At 32.0% G+C, this 15,998-nt stretch overlaps 5 protein-coding genes across 5 annotated transcripts in view; 3 read left to right on the top strand and 2 right to left on the bottom strand.

Moving 5' to 3' along the window:
* Window positions 1-8: 8 nt before the first annotated feature.
* On the bottom strand, window positions 9-1,453 carry LOC108571440 (lymphokine-activated killer T-cell-originated protein kinase; the record flags this gene model as incomplete). The annotated part of the gene is made up of 6 exons (XM_017933488.1): window positions 1,330-1,453; window positions 1,023-1,256; window positions 645-938; window positions 391-571; window positions 236-285; window positions 9-154 (listed from the first exon to the last, which is right to left on the bottom strand). Coding segments are annotated over exons 1-6 (1,029 nt in total), but the record flags the coding sequence as incomplete, so codon positions are not given.
* A 2,810-nt stretch (window positions 1,454-4,263) lies between these two features.
* LOC108570735 (probable G-protein coupled receptor B0563.6) lies at window positions 4,264-6,071 on the top strand. Its single transcript, XM_017932642.1, has 6 exons — window positions 4,264-4,286; window positions 4,420-4,679; window positions 4,755-4,981; window positions 5,059-5,360; window positions 5,557-5,791; window positions 5,874-6,071. Exons 1-6 carry the CDS (start codon window positions 4,264-4,266, stop codon window positions 6,069-6,071), a joined length of 1,245 nt encoding a protein of 414 aa, XP_017788131.1.
* Window positions 6,072-6,409: 338 nt separating this feature from the next.
* LOC108571147 (trafficking protein particle complex subunit 11) lies at window positions 6,410-11,426 on the top strand. Its single transcript, XM_017933129.1, has 21 exons — window positions 6,410-6,501; window positions 6,639-6,840; window positions 6,921-7,090; window positions 7,171-7,359; window positions 7,434-7,619; window positions 7,683-7,850; window positions 7,926-8,130; window positions 8,212-8,388; window positions 8,459-8,537; window positions 8,614-8,668; window positions 8,826-9,033; window positions 9,104-9,309; window positions 9,391-9,696; window positions 9,764-9,969; window positions 10,044-10,180; window positions 10,250-10,462; window positions 10,535-10,695; window positions 10,759-10,981; window positions 11,045-11,153; window positions 11,229-11,305; window positions 11,375-11,426. Exons 2-21 carry the CDS (start codon window positions 6,652-6,654, stop codon window positions 11,399-11,401), a joined length of 3,291 nt encoding a protein of 1,096 aa, XP_017788618.1. The 5' UTR covers window positions 6,410-6,501; window positions 6,639-6,651; the 3' UTR covers window positions 11,402-11,426.
* A 397-nt stretch (window positions 11,427-11,823) lies between these two features.
* LOC108570725 lies at window positions 11,824-12,270 on the top strand. The gene is made up of 2 exons (XM_017932631.1): window positions 11,824-11,970; window positions 12,139-12,270. The coding sequence occupies exons 1-2, from the start codon at window positions 11,824-11,826 to the stop codon at window positions 12,268-12,270; spliced, it is 279 nt and encodes a 92-aa protein (XP_017788120.1).
* Window positions 12,271-14,220: 1,950 nt separating this feature from the next.
* Window positions 14,221-15,998, bottom strand: part of LOC108571105 (probable serine hydrolase) — a 2,609-nt gene continuing 831 nt past the window's right edge. The window contains 3 exon segments of the mRNA XM_017933083.1: window positions 14,221-14,495; window positions 14,497-14,876; window positions 15,223-15,354. Coding sequence (XP_017788572.1) covers window positions 14,291-14,495; window positions 14,497-14,876; window positions 15,223-15,354 — 717 coding nt within the window. The 3' untranslated portion in view covers window positions 14,221-14,290.

Genomic DNA, 15,998 nt, shown 5'->3' with positions numbered 1-15,998 from the left:
TTATTCGTTTTATATACATAATTTCTAAAATAATTAGCAAGACCTTTTGCACTAGGTCTAAGTTTATAATTTATACTAGTACATGCAAAAAATATTTCAAGTACTTTCTCATATTCTTTTCCTAAATTAATGGCCGGTAATGGAGGACGAGTACCTGTGATCATTAAAGTAATAAATTTGATATACTATCTACTAAAAACTACTAAGTTTTACTAAACATTATTGAAGTACTTACCACATTTGTTATTGACCATTTCATTGAGGAAGCCAATACTATCATCCATGCTATCATGCTCATTCATTGATGTATTATTTCTCACTGGTATTTCTACCACTGAATCATCCAAACAAGATTCATCCATTTCTGAAGAGTCCACATGAGGTGATGACATGCTAATATCATGTTCATTCATTGATGTATTATTTCTCACTGGTATTTCTACCACTGAATCATCCAAACAAGATTCATCCATTTCTGAAGAATCTACATGAGGTGGTGACAAAGCTATCATTTCCCAAACAACAAGACCACATGCCCAAATGTCAGCCTTATTTGTAGTAGGACCATCCTCTGAAGAATCAAATTCATAGTTAACTACATATTCCTTCCAATTATTATACACACACATAGAATATGTACTAACCAAATATAATTTCTGGGGCACTCCAACACTCTGTTCCCACATATACAAAATTTCCTTTTGAAGTATCAATTTCTAAAGAATCTGTCAGTGGTAGTGATACTCCAAAATCACATAACTTAACTATTTTATAATCAGTAGAAACTAATACATTGTAACTTTTTATATCACCATGTAAAATGTGTGCAGTATGATGCAAATATTCCAATCCTTTTACAATTTCATATGTTATTTTCAAAATGTTATTAGCAGGAAATTGATCATCTCCAGATTCAAGTCTTTGTTCTATCTTATCACCTATTGAAATCATATTACATGAATGTTAAGAATATTTAGTTTTATGCAATTTCTTGTAAGTACTTCTTGTAGAATTATTTTTACCTAAAGAAGAGTCTAATTTTTCCATTAACAAGCATGGCTCGCCGTTCGAAATTTCTGCAAAAGCCCGAAAACCAACAATATTTTCATGGTTTAATTTGCGAAGTACGTCTGCTTCGAAACGAATCCGTTCGTTATATTTATTATCTTCAATTTTGCGATTTCGTTTCTTTATTGCCCATGGTGACCGAGAGAAACCGACTTTAGGTGAACGTTCCAGAGTAAACACATTAACTCCTAAGAGTATATGTAAATATTAAAAAATGTTAATACGAAACAGTATCGAACAAAAGTGTGCATATTCCTTTACCACATCCATAACCTATTTGTGTTAGGAATGGTGAAGCAGGTATTTTAATGGGTGTTCGCAGTTCCGGATTATCTTGCATACGACTTTTATATTTTTTTGTCGTCGGTGTCTTAAATTCACTCATTGTACTAAATTACAGGAGGAAATTATTCCAATTGAATCCGTCACGTTTCTTTACCGTTAGTCCGTTGATTTTTAAAATCTTCCTTTACTGACGCGTAAGTAATGCCAACTTAATGCTTTAACAGGAGAGGAATTATCAGTATTAAATTTTGCTAATAAACAATAATTTTTTCCATTATTGAATTCTTTATGGATGTTTTTCAAACTATCTTCGGTACTTATGAACTATGCAAAAAAAGAAACATAATTCTAACAATTATTCATAACATTTCATATTTATATGTCAAATTATTATTATTGGCCATCGTGAAAAGAGCGCCTTCACTGTGAATAATAAGGGAATTTAAATAGTTACGTTCGAACAGTACAAAGAAAGTGATATTTATCTTCTTACAATCAGTATTTTGTTAGAATAATTCAATGTCAGTACATATGGCATATTTTTCGATGATATATTCATTTACGTTTCAAAAAATAGCATCCTTATCGCAAAGCCCAGTCATAAACATTCGATAATTTACTAACCTTTGATTAACGCTATTAATAGAACATAAACATCTTTTCCCGACTTATATTCACGTATTTCTTTTTTTTTCGCCAAGTTTTTTGTGCAGTAAATTACCGTGAACGCCCTGTTTTTACTATTTGTTCCGTGCATCAGAAGCAGAACTCGATGATTTGGAAGATCGGACACCATGGATCAGTTTTGTATTACGTTCTATTATCGTCAATGTCTAGTAAAATTTCTTTAAATCGGGAACATATCTATTGATCGAATAATTTTAATTAAAAAGTTTAAATCGAATAAATTTAATTTTTGAAGGAGGATGAAAAATACGATTGTTTTACGTTGCCAAACTTAGAGAACACGTAACTTCGGACAGCACGTTTAACATTCTTAGCACCTTCCGGATGCGATAAATTTCTAATCGACGTATCGTCGTTCCGCAGCCTGGCACGTATGCTTCGTGGCTTTGCATTTTCGTTGGTCGCTCGAGTGGATACTCCATCGAGTGTAAGGGATGTCTCTAATGATGTTTTCCGCTTGAAGAAATTACTCATTTTTTCAGAAGGGCTTTTGGCTACCGATAAAGACTTGACGTTCACGTTAGAACGGTGATCCTTGTTGAAGATCGTCCTTCTCGGAAACAAAGGATTTATTTTCCCGGTAACATTTTCTTCTTCCTTCTCCTTTGACTCTTTAACCTGAAATGCGTCCCGTTTCCTCGGCGATGTTTTAGTACTTTCGAAGCTCGTCACTTTATCGATTAGATCCAGTTCTTGCGCTGTCAACGAGACTTCCGGCATTTCCTCTTGCATCTCTTCCGGAAAACGAATACTTGATGATGCGTTCGACGAAGCCTCGTTGAATATTCTGTAGCGTACCGGCGGTGGTTCTGGAAATTGTCTCGAGGATCGTTGCGTTGAAACGTGCTGTTGTAATGGTAATTCACGCCTTGCATTCATAACAGTCGTAACTATTTCCTTTAACGGAGAATTTTCAGTCTTTCTATATTCTTTCATATTTTCATCTGTATTCGTTGAATCAGACGTTCCAGTTTTAGTGAATAGTATTAATTCTGTAATTAAATCTTCTTTAATATCCTTCTGTTCTTCGAATTTTTCCTTTAACAGTGAATTTTCAATCGTCGCGTGTTCTTTCAAATTTTCATCCGTATTTTTACCGAATTGCATTAATTCTTCAATTAAACCTTCTTTAATATCCTTCTTTTCCACAGATTCCTCCTTTTGATCGTCACTTTGCGAAGATCCATTTGTGCGCGCTGGTTCTATCGGTCTTAAAATTACCGAGCAGCATCTTATTAAATGCTCACTTTCACAAGGCGATATCGTCACTTGGCCGCCCTCGAGGAGGTGTTGAGGATGATCCGGGCATTCGCTGGAAGAGGTACAGGGGCAGGAATGATTTGACGTCAGAATATTCGGCGCTGCAGTACAGGAGCCGATGAATAGTATTGCCCTAAACAGAGATGATCGATTAATTTGATGTACGTCCAAGAATAAATCGCGCGTCACGTCGAATTTTATTTATTACCAGAACAGGTGTCGTGACACGGTCCAGCTCATGATGAGATTTTCTTTGAAAATTAGGAGAAGAGCTACCTGAGGACGGGCTATGATTTCACTTTGAATTTATACCAGTCTACCCCACTTAGAGAACTTGATATTTGGTAATCTATAGCCTGTCTCTATCGTAGAGCGTAGGTATGTATTCGTTTTCAGAAAAAGAAAAATAGCACGGAGAAAGTGGAAGATTCTTATAACGTGTGTTAGACTTTGTCATTAACATCGCGATCTTATGAATCTTTTTTACCTCCATCGATCGTCCTCTGTTATCGATACGTCGCTGTATCATTTTAGTAGAGACGAAAATAAAAAAAAAACAGATGCTATTATCGCGTAGCATGATTTTATCGGATCCTCAACAAAATTAACCGAACGAAGGGCGTGAGAATATAATTATAACGTAGAAGTAAATATACTTCGGACATAACAATAAGTCAACCTTTTTTCAGAGCATGCGCGATATCGGCTTTTCACGGGGAAACACGGTGGTGAGTTCATCGAGGGATGGATCTCTCAGAACTTGTTGTGCACCCGTTTGCGTCTGTTTCACTCAAGTGATTATATTAAATAAGAACGGTAAAACAAGCGAGATTAAATTATCTACAATAGTAACAGAAGGTTTAAATTTCATACATCTTCCATGTGATATTTTAAGCTGCGTTCTTTTTCCTTGCAATAAAAAGAGAAAGAAAAGAAGAATAGTTTTAGAGTTCGGTAGTCATTATGTTAACGGGAGTACTTAAAGGGTATGTTTTCAAAAACGAATAGACTTTGCGTTTTGTTTTTTTCTTCTCGATAAAACATCGAAAATCTCTTCGTGTTTTTAATATTACGATGTTCTTGTTTCTATTCTTATTGAATATGTATGAAATTTTCTAGAACGCTTTTATGCTGCGAGGGTGAAAATTCTACTTGGAATAATTTAATTAATAAGAAGAAAGATACATTAAACGAGATCACACCTTTGTTACGAATGATTTATGGAACAGTAGTTCCTACGATCGTGTCCAGTGGTATTTTTGGTAATATGCTGATACTCTTAGTGTTATCCACTCCTGTGTTCCGAGGAATCGCTTACTTATATCTCCGGGGATTAACTTTAGCGCATGTTGGGGTTCTAGTGTCTTGGATACCCATATGTATGTATTAGATATATTGAAAAAATTATAATACTCTATGTTAATTGAAATAAAAATACACGAATATAATTTCAGTCGTTAGATTAGGATACGGAATGAAGAACAACTATCCGTCTGTTTTTTACCACGCTCATCTGGAACTGGTCGCTGTAAACACCTTTGCTATAGCAGGCATTTTAATTATGACCTGCTTAATCGTCGATCGATATATTTTCATTTTTTTCCCGGCACGTATGCGTAGCAGAAACGCACGCAAGAATGTCCGCACTTTCATCCTATGCTCCTTCATTCTTGGATTTGCGGTATATTAAAAAAAAAACATTTTTCATCATTTCTCTTATAATAAAGATTTTAAATTTCATTGATAATCGCTTTACAGGTAAGTGCTCCATTAACCGGAATGAGAACAGTATACGAGCAACAAGAGGATAGCGGTATTCGTTTCACGTTGCGCGAAAATACTTCCATCACGCGTAGTGGTTTATGGAACGCGTACATATGGATCATGGAAATCGCACTGCGACTCTGTCCGGCCATAATTCTCCTTCTACTGAACAGTTTTGTGGTTAAAAGGTTTTTACAGCTGAACGCTAAGAAGAGGGAATTTCAATCGGTCTCTGAGAAGTTCCGTACTGCAAATGTTCGCGATACGTCTTTACTTACTCGCAATCGAGGATACAGGTAGAGTGTTGAAGAGTTAAAAATGAAAAATTAAAAAAAAAAACAACGAGGATGTTAATAAATCGGTGAAAAGATTGCTACTTGAAGTATGTTTGATGCATGATGTAAATATGAAGTGTCCTGGGAATAAACTTGAAATTATCTTAAAAAGGACCTTTAGAGAAGAAAAAAAAATTCTTTTCAAATTATTTTTCAGAGAAGAACAGCATTTAGCTACACTGATGTCAGTTATGGCGATATGTTTTATAATCACAATGATCCCATCCATACTTCTTCAATTTATGTACCATAATTATGAGACTGTCGACGGTGGTTATCTTTTGTTTCGAACGTTTGCTGCTGTCGCCGAACTTTGTAATTTTGCAGTCCACATTATCATATACTTTTCATGCAGTAAGGAATTTCGCAACGAGTTTCTAAAACTTCTTCAGGTAAATACAAGTTTTAAAAGAATGTTTAGATACATGAGGAAGCAGACAATTTTAAATCGAGTTTTCTAATTTCGCAATACAGAATAGATGTAAGAAAAATGTTGTGGAAGAAGATTTTGAACGACCAATAGGGGAAATCGAAGATTACAGCCGACATGGTACGACGGTTCGATTAACACCTGAGCAGACTAAATTAAATTCTCCAGCTTCCGCGAGTAAATTGAATCCTATGGAAGAAGATAAAGAGTCAGAAGTATTGAATGCCTCTGATTTCGTTTAAAGATTACATTATTACAAATAAAACGATTTATGCACAACAAACTGTGTCAGTTTAATGCTTACGCTGATTGTCACAACGAAATGATATTTAATTCTATTAAACAGAAACTGTGTTATTTACATTAAAAACATGTTTTTTTTTTTAATATATTTGATATACGAATAGTAATAATCATTCAAATGGTACAATTGTGCTATCTCTCAGATGTACGATGTTTGATCCAATAATTATTTTAGTATCAAATTTGTTAATCATTACGATACAGATAGTAGGTGACACTAGTAGTCACAGACACATAACATCATCAAAGAACAACACATAACCTAAACTGTCAAATTGTACATAGTGCACATCGAGTAGTGCAATCTTACATGCAACATTTTAATTCAATAGTTTTTTCTTCGATGTAGCTCATTGACTGAATAATTAGGTATGCCTAAACGCATATAAGTAGCCGTTGAGAAAAATTTAAATATAAATAATCATTTTTAGATTTATATTTTAAACTTATGAAAAAATATTTATAAGTATTAAGCAAATTATCATAGTTTTGCTTTTTTTAAATAGTTAATCCTTAATTATGTGTGAGTTACCACGAGAATTAACTACTAAGCCATTAGCTCTTATTGGCTTGACTGGTTTAGACATTGCAAATCCTATACACCGTTCAATTTGGGATACATTCAGTAATAACCGCAGATTGGAAAGTTCTGCCATACAATTTAAATTATTTAGTCCCACACATGAATTTCCTACAGTAAAACCCAAGGTATATCATGTTATGTGTAAATGTAATTGCAAGATATGGTTCATATATGTTATTATTGAAATATTACTGATGCCTTTTAGAGAAATTCATATGAATGGTGTAAACCTAAAGGAATATTAAAACGTAATTGGATGAATAAATACCTTAATGAAATTCCAGCAGTTGTTGTTGTATTTTATGATCTAGATTGGAATGATCCACAATGGAATGAAAAAAAAATGGAATGTGCTTCTAGAGTGCAATCACTCAGGTACAAATTACATTAAATATTATTGACAGTACTCCTTAAAAAAAAATGTACTCGTTATACTTAATTGCTTATTTTTTTAGAAATGCTTTGGATGGAAGAACTACAAAAATAACTGTAGTACTTATACAGCATTGTGCACAGCCTCCACCAGGTTCTGAAGATGCTATTGCAACTGAAAGAGCTACAGCTGTTTGTGGAGCATGTGAACTACCTCCAAAGTTATTATATGTTTTACCACATGGAAATCACTTACAAGGGTATATATCTAGGTAATTAGCAAACCAATTATAAGTTTCAAGCTTTTGTTGTATGGTTTAATTATTCATACTCATACATATTACAGACTGGAAAGTGTATTATATGATCTAACACAAAGCTTTTATCACCATGAGTATCGTATTGTTAAAGGGCATAGAGATCTACTTAATAAAACTGTACAGAAAACTGCTCACAAACATCTATTTGTACGTCATCAATTTAAAATGGCATTTTTAAATGAATTAAAACAAGATCAAAATTTAGCTCAAAAGTAAGTCCAATGGAATTAGGAAGGAGCTTGTGCATGATTAAGAGATATGAAATTATTTTGTAGGCATTATACACAAGCATATAGTAATTTGTTGGAAATACAAATAACAGACACAAATGTGATGGAAATTAAAACCATTGCTTGCTTTATAAATTATAAATTATGTAAAGTAATGTTCAACTTAAATGTTCCTAAAGAAGCTGTGTCACAATTTAGACATCATACTGACAGGTCAGAGATATATATAATAAAAAATAGAGGATGTGTAATAAGTACTATCACAATAACATTAAATTGCTGATGCAGATTTAAAACATGGACTGGTCCAAAGGAACTTATATTTGAACATCATGCTTGGATGTGCAGTCAATTTTCTACATTTGCTGAATTGTTTAATGATGCTATTCGACAAGGACTTCCTGCTGTTCAAACTCAGCACCCTGGATATTATTTTCAATCAGCAGCTCATCATGCAAGCTTAAGACAAGCAGCTTGCAAAGAACTTTGCCAAGTACTAGAATTGATATATTTAATAATAAGTTAAAATTTCTATACAAAAATTATCATTATTTTGTATTATATATCGTTTTAGAATGTTACTAGTTACCCAGAACCAGATCCATTAGCGGGAGAGGAGAAACTTGAATTCTATGGACAACGGCCGTGGCGTCCTGGAAAATTAAATGCAGAGTCTGCAGATCCAGCAAAAGAAGCTAATGCTATAATACAGGCATTACAGTACAAGGAAAAATACACAGTTGACCATTCTGTAAGAAACATTTAACACCCTTCACTTTTAATGACTGATTATTAAGTATGCATAACTTCAATACTTTCAGAATATAATCATTGGTCTATTGGGAAATGCAATTTCGCAATTTAAACTCTACAGATGTCCAAGAATGAGGAGAGTATTAAGTACGATATACTAATCTAGAACTAATCTAAATTACATAAAATTTTTATTTGATAATGTAGAATAATTATGTTTTAGTTGTACAAATGGCCGAAGAATACTATAATTCGAAGGATTATGGAAAAGTTTTGACGTAAGTCGAAATTGAAATATTACGATACTCACGAAAATTTGTTGAAGATACTAAAAGAATTTTGTACTATTCATTAGTCAAGAGATTGACTCTAACATTATTTCCTCTAGACATATTTCATAACTTAACATCAAAATCATAAAATTTGATTGGCCAGATTATTGATGCACATGTTGTGGGAATATCACGGGGAACGGTGGCCCGTCTTAATCACAAATATCTTAAAGAATGCTTTGCGAGCGGCGTATCTATCCATAAATATTCAAGACTACATCACGTTAGCATTTGAAGCGTTGGGACCTTCCACCACGTTTTCAGAAGATTACAAACTCGCTGTTTACAATAACATTATTAATATCCTTCATGTAAGTAATGTCGGATTTTGATTTTATAACAATTGGTAATAAAATAATTAAATGACATATGAAATAATAGAAAAGACCACCAAGTCCGGAGCCTGACTTACCCGATGATGTGACACATTCCGCGGTAGAAAAGTGGGTAATGGGACTTAATCAGTCAGAACCAATTGTTTTTACAATTGATGATAATAATATGAGTTCGTTTATAGAAGTTAAAGCAAGATTTTTACAACCAACGTATGCTGTTAACTCTACAGTTAGCGCGGAAATCATTATTAGGTAATTTTTATTAAACCTATATTATTTTTGTATAAATCGAGAAGAAGGGTAGTTCATAACATAATCTTATTTTTTATTCAGAAATTCATACAATGGTAGTGTTGAATTTTCAAAAGTGTCATTAACTATTAGTAGTTCAGAATATAACTCAGAGTTAATTGTTACTGATGCTGAACATAGCAATCTTGTTTTTCATGGAAATGAAGTAAAAAAATTTCCTTACGAATTTCAAGTACCACAACAAAATGATAGTAACAAAATACGCATTACTACGATTTCATTGTATATGGGTAGCGAAACAACTTGTAGTATCATTTTGAGATTTTCTTCTGTGGGGAGAGAGACAAATTTTTTGAGTCGATTATATCCAGAGATACAACAACTTCGGTACGTTGAAAGTGTAACATTTATAAAACTTCCTTCAGAAAACTAATGCATTTTATGTTTATAACAGTAGAGGAGAATTCGAAACAATACAATCACTAGTCAATGCAGATATAAAACAAGAAGAATCTAGTCTAAGTATAAGTGTAGAATCAAATAACCCAGCACTTACAGGAGAATGGTTTCCCATTAAAATATTTATCAGCGCTAATGAAAACGTATTTTCAGCATTTTTAAATGTATCACTTGTGTCTGATGGAGTAAATGAACAATCAAGTACGTAATAATAAAATACGAACATTACAAAAGCATGTATCACATTTTTCAATTCTAATGTCATTAATTTGTAGCGGAATTAAGTTTAACAATGAACACCAAGCAATCGGTAATATCAATACCAATCGATAATTTGGATCAGAACAGTACAATTCAACAAACTATGTATTTAAGAGCTCATAAAGTTGGTGATCGAAATATTCATATGAAGGTATATATTGTATTTCTGCCTTTTTAATTTTGGTGTAAGAAAATAATGTGTATGACTTTGTTAAAATAGGTAGATTACTCGAGATCTGAACAAATTAAGGGATCTAAGGAATTAACATATTCATTATCAGTTGCAAAGCCATTTGAAATATCAACATTATTTTATACTACACTCTTTGAACCACTAACAAAAGGTTTTATTAATGAACCATTTATAATAATGCCTCATATTTCCTGTGTTTCTCCATGGCCTATAAGTATTATAAATACTTCTATAGAATTGGTAAATAATATTTTCACTAGTTACTGTTCGTTTATTTTGCATAGTAATAATATTACATATGTAATTACATAGGGTGATTCAGTAGAAAGAGAAAATGAAGATCAGTCAGTATCTGTTTTAGCTGATGTTACACTTTCTGAAGGTGAAACCGGTACAGATGCATATTGTTTGATACCGAAAGTAGGTGGTGAACAGCCTATTAGTACAGGAGTCTACACCATAAAATGGAAACGGTAAAAAGAGTTACGTAAAATTATAAAGTGGTTAAATGATTTAATATTAATGCATCATTGCAGTGCGAATGATGATAATGCATTGGAAACTAGTAGTAGTGTAACTTTAGCCCCTCTGTGGGTTGAAGATGCAGTAATTGGCTTAGAAGCCCAATTACCGGCCCACGGCTGGGTTCGCACACCATTACTTATATCGTATTTCATAAGGAACCATTCCGATTATATGATTACATTGCGATTGACTATGGAAACCAGTGATGCCTTTATGTTTGCTGGGCAAAAACAAGTAAGCATTGTCTTTAACTCATAGAGAATTGTAACGTAATCATTAATTTGACTACTTCTTTAGGTTGATATTTATATACTTCCGAAAAATGAAAGAAAAGTTGAATGGATTTTACGGCCAATAGTAGCAGGTTTTGTACAACTTCCAACATTATCTTTAACAGTTCCCATTGGTAATAATTTCATTGGTTAATATATTCCTAATAATTACATCTCACGTTTTAATTACATTTTTATATTATGTATAGATGAAGAACATAAATTAAGTAAAGCGCGACTTTTGGAGGTAGTAGAACGGTCAATACCGAGTCATATATATATTCTTGTAAGTATCATCATATATTTCAAGTTAAAGCATAAAAATTACATTATAATTTGAATTTTCTTTTTATAGCCAACTTCACAAACCTTAGAGGAATAAATGGGATAACGAATACAGAAAGGAAATTTTAGAGGAAAACAGGAATTTTGTTCTCTTTTATTAAAATGTATTGTTGACTCACAGATACATTTTCCACACATTCTTAACCATACAAATTTCATACATAAGATTATAAGTATCAATTGTTAAATATAATTTATTTAAGTTATTTTAAAGTGTAATAAACAAAAGTCCCTTATCCTTCAATACGCGTTCGATTTCATTAATGTGCACGTTCGTTGATGCCGGTGTCACTATCGATTATGTTACCATATGTACGATATTTCTATAGAAACTAGCCGTATTATAACACACTGTGGATACGCGTTGAGGTGAAGTACATAATTTACAGTTTATTTAAATTTAAAAATTATACAAAAGTTAAATGAAATGATGAATTGCAAATATAAGGATTGTGAATAATGATGACGGTACAATCTGATAACAGTTATGCTTGTAATATTTCTCCGGAACTACGACAAACTGAAAAACATTCGGAAAAATCCTTGACGCCTCTTTTTCGCATAAATTCGGAGGGATCTTTGGCCCGTAATCGAAAAATTTTAAAGGTACGATATTATTGTTAAAATCAATCCAATATGTGGTAAATATTAAGAACTGAAGTATATGATAAGTATTTTGAAAGAAATACTTACACGTTTCGTTTTTTTATATTACATATTATATAATCAATACTTAACATAAAGAGGATTGAAGAAAAAATTATTTGAAAATAGGACTTGGAACTTGCAAAGGCACGCTTGAGGACTTATGCTGCATATACACCAACAGATCGAGAATTGCAACAACGTGCAACAGAATATCGTAAATATTTACAAAAGTATATGCGAAATTTCACTCCTTCGTAACAAGTTGATTTCATGTCAGGTACGAAGTACGTTCTTTCAGTCTGATAACTCGAGCCGAACGAACAAACTTTCAAGTGAAAAGTTTGTTGATCGTTGGGATCGATGGATCAGACTGATAATTTAAAACGATGGTGATGGACTGACAACATAAAAACGTAAAGTAAATTTTATTACAAAAATTTATATTAATTAATAATATTTTACAATAAAAATTTTTGTTACGATTGTTACATAATTTTATAAAATAAAGAAAATACATACTTACGCTGCAATGATGATCCACCGCGATGAATTCTATGATACAGACCAATAGTTCTTATAAGAATACGAAAAGAGAACGCGTGGACAAGTACGAACGGAATTCACCTGTAGGAATGGAATATTCACGTTCATTTTCTACGTGTGACGGCATTATCATCGCTCGTAATTACTGACACACGGAACGTGTATGTACGATAGGATAAGTTCGTTTCAGAAGTTACCTGATAACGACCTAAACCAATAATTCGACAAAAAGCTATATAATGCTTCTACGTTAAATTCCATCTATAGGTATAAATTTAGGTTTCGACTTTTACAAAAGTTTTAAAAATGTATTATTATTATCATCTACAAAATTTTGCTATAGATTAAATAGAAACATTCACGGTGATTATCGTTCCGTGAAGACCGTCAAGATATCATTATACCATTCCAAAAATGTAATTTACGAGATATACCAAAACACACAGATTGTTACTTTAATTTTTGCTTACCTCTCCGTTGATAAGACATGCGCATTTTTTTATAAATCTATCTTTTAATCGCTGTATACTGATCAAAAATTTAAGAAGAACTGACACGTAACAGCTGTAACGAAGAAGGTCTCAATACATAATTTTATATTTCTACGTGGCATGGTCTCACCAGCTGAGTAAATAAATTGACATTGAGAATTCTTGGTTTGATCATTATAGGTAGCCTAAAAACATCTGTATCAATAATGCCTTTATCTTTCGTACATCGTTTCTTTTGTAATTTGATCCGAGCGGTAACGCAATCCTTTGTAACTCCAAGGAATGTTATAATTAACAATTATATCCGATTTTTTGGGAAGAAATAAAACAAATTTCATCGGTTGTTTCTTTTATTACAATCATTTATTATAATGAATTTTGAGCGACTGGTTTACATTCGTTGCATTTACATATAATAGAAAATATGCTTTTAAAAAAATGTTAAGAAAAAAAAGTTATGGCAAAAAAAGCCAAGTGATAGCAAATATCGCTTTGAGGTCATTTATCGCAAAGTTACGCGTAGAAACATAAACCGGTATAACTTTGCTACGCTACGTTACCAGTGCATTAATACATTATCGTTATTATATACCGAACCTATGTCCATTAAAATAATAATGTACCACTAAATATTATAAAAACGCCGTTCATTGTACTTGTAAATAGTTACATATATTATTCCTGAGGTATTTTTAACTTATAACATACGAATAAATAAACTGAAAGAGGAAAAATTATAGTTTTATCTATAATCGGTAGAGTAACATTAGCACCGAAGTATCTTCCAAATGGTTTCCTTTCTCGAAAGTTTTTAATATGTTGTAGGTTATCAGTTTACTAGTTTTTTAAGAATGATACAATTTGATACGTTTAAAAAAATATTTCATTCTTTTATTACTATTTCAAAAAAAATAGTACGATTTTAATAAATAATTTTCTGTGTATGTTTTTACATACATGTCAAATATTCTATTGTTATATATTTGCTAAATTAAATCCACTGGTGTGAAGAAGCACAAGTATTTTGGAAGTACATACAGAAGTACAAGATTCAATCATTTTTAGTACATTACCAACACCTGTACATAATATACCTAGAGTGTATAGATGTACTAAAATAATTATATGTTTAAATTAAATATGTTATATATTATATGAAGTTAATATAGTGTGCACAAGACTAATTGTTTCTAGTTTAATAATTGCCATTTACTTTCATGGTTTATATCTAAACATCTTTATCATTAAGTACTTATAAAATTGTTAATTATAGGAGCAACCCTTTCGGGATTGTTTAAGTGCACATGATGAGTTCCTTCTACTTCGTGATATTCAAATTTTTCAGCACCTATTTTTATTTGATCTAAAACTTTTTCGTACGCTTCGGGAATTTCAAATTTCATTCCAGGCACAGCACGAATATTAAGATAACGGCATTATATATATTTAATAATCTATGTTTATTAGCAAATGAAATGTTACCTTCAATCGCGGATCGCGTGCAAAATGATATCGCTCAGGCTCAGAAGAAGGTCGCAAACCACGTTTCATTAACGTTATTGCACCTTCTTTAGTTATAGAGCCATTATATGCATCTTCTACAATATCAAGCACTTCCTCATAAGTGTAGGATGGAACACTATCAGGTTGCAGCAATTCATACTTCAAAAATTTATCAATTGTATCTCCAGTTACATCAGGACATTTTATTATGTCTTTTACACTGGGGCTTGCAATGTCTAAACTTATCATGAAATCTACTTCATCAGGATATGATGCAGCATATAAAAATGATATAGCTCCTCCCAAGGAATGTCCAAGTAATTTTACCTATGACAATAACATGTGATTATGCAGTAAGATGTGTAAAACTAAAAAGTATATAACTAAGAGACTATAAAAAACAATATTATTTTACATTGACATAATATAAGTGACCATCCATGTATAGTTAGGAGTGTAATTACTCATATATGTGCATTGTACATTTTACTTTCATTAAACATATTTAACATAGTGCAAAACATATATTATTAGATAGTGCAACTTTTCAAGGTTGGCTGTTACATTTATATAATAAGAGTGATAAAACGAAGTTTACTGTGTTAAATACATGTTATGTGACGACATTATTGAAACTACAAATGGAGTGGTGAGATTTAATCCACTCGCTAACCTTATTCCATTTGAAATATTTGACAATTCTACGTAGTAGTATGATACCATCCCAGTAAACATAATAGTACTGACTCTTTGGATAATGGGAAGATAAACCATGACCAGGCATATCCAAACAAAGTATTGATATCTCATCGTGTAATAAAGGAATCAAATGGTCAAAACTGCCAGCATTATCTTGACGTCCATGCAGTGCCACTATTGGCTGAATCATTTTGGGACCCCACCATTTGCCTATAGGTAATTATTGTGTCATAAAGGAAAATGCTTATTTCAAAATAATTATTTAACATATATTTAATATGTAAATATTCACATTTATGATTTCCTTAAAAGAAATATTTTTAAATGATAACTTTTATATGAAACAAAGTTGCAGCTGAACTACAAAAGATTATTGCTTCCTTGAACACTCACACATGACCTATAGTTATACAACGATACCACATGACTTGTAATGTGTAATTTGAACCATGAATATCAATCAATGGTGATTGTGTATGATGGAACTTAATACAAGTCTGTAACAGTCAACCTTGTTGCAAATAATTTTTGAAATTTTTATTTAATTATTACATAACTGCTTCTTTGTTACAAATAAAGGAAAGATAATATTCAAATGTAAATTCATGTAAATTATGACATTGTATTACAAAAAATAAATGATCAAAAATGGACTTTTATATTATAAAAATTAAATCAAGTAAAAGATCGTTGTATAACTTTGTACTTGCTAGCTAACCTTGTTCCACTTGTAATATTTAACAATTCTAC

Source organism: Habropoda laboriosa, unplaced genomic scaffold, assembly GCF_001263275.1.
Source record: "Habropoda laboriosa isolate 0110345459 unplaced genomic scaffold, ASM126327v1 scaffold15, whole genome shotgun sequence".
Taxonomy (NCBI): Eukaryota; Metazoa; Arthropoda; class Insecta; order Hymenoptera; family Apidae; genus Habropoda; species Habropoda laboriosa.
This window is presented reverse-complemented; position numbering and strand designations above follow the sequence as displayed.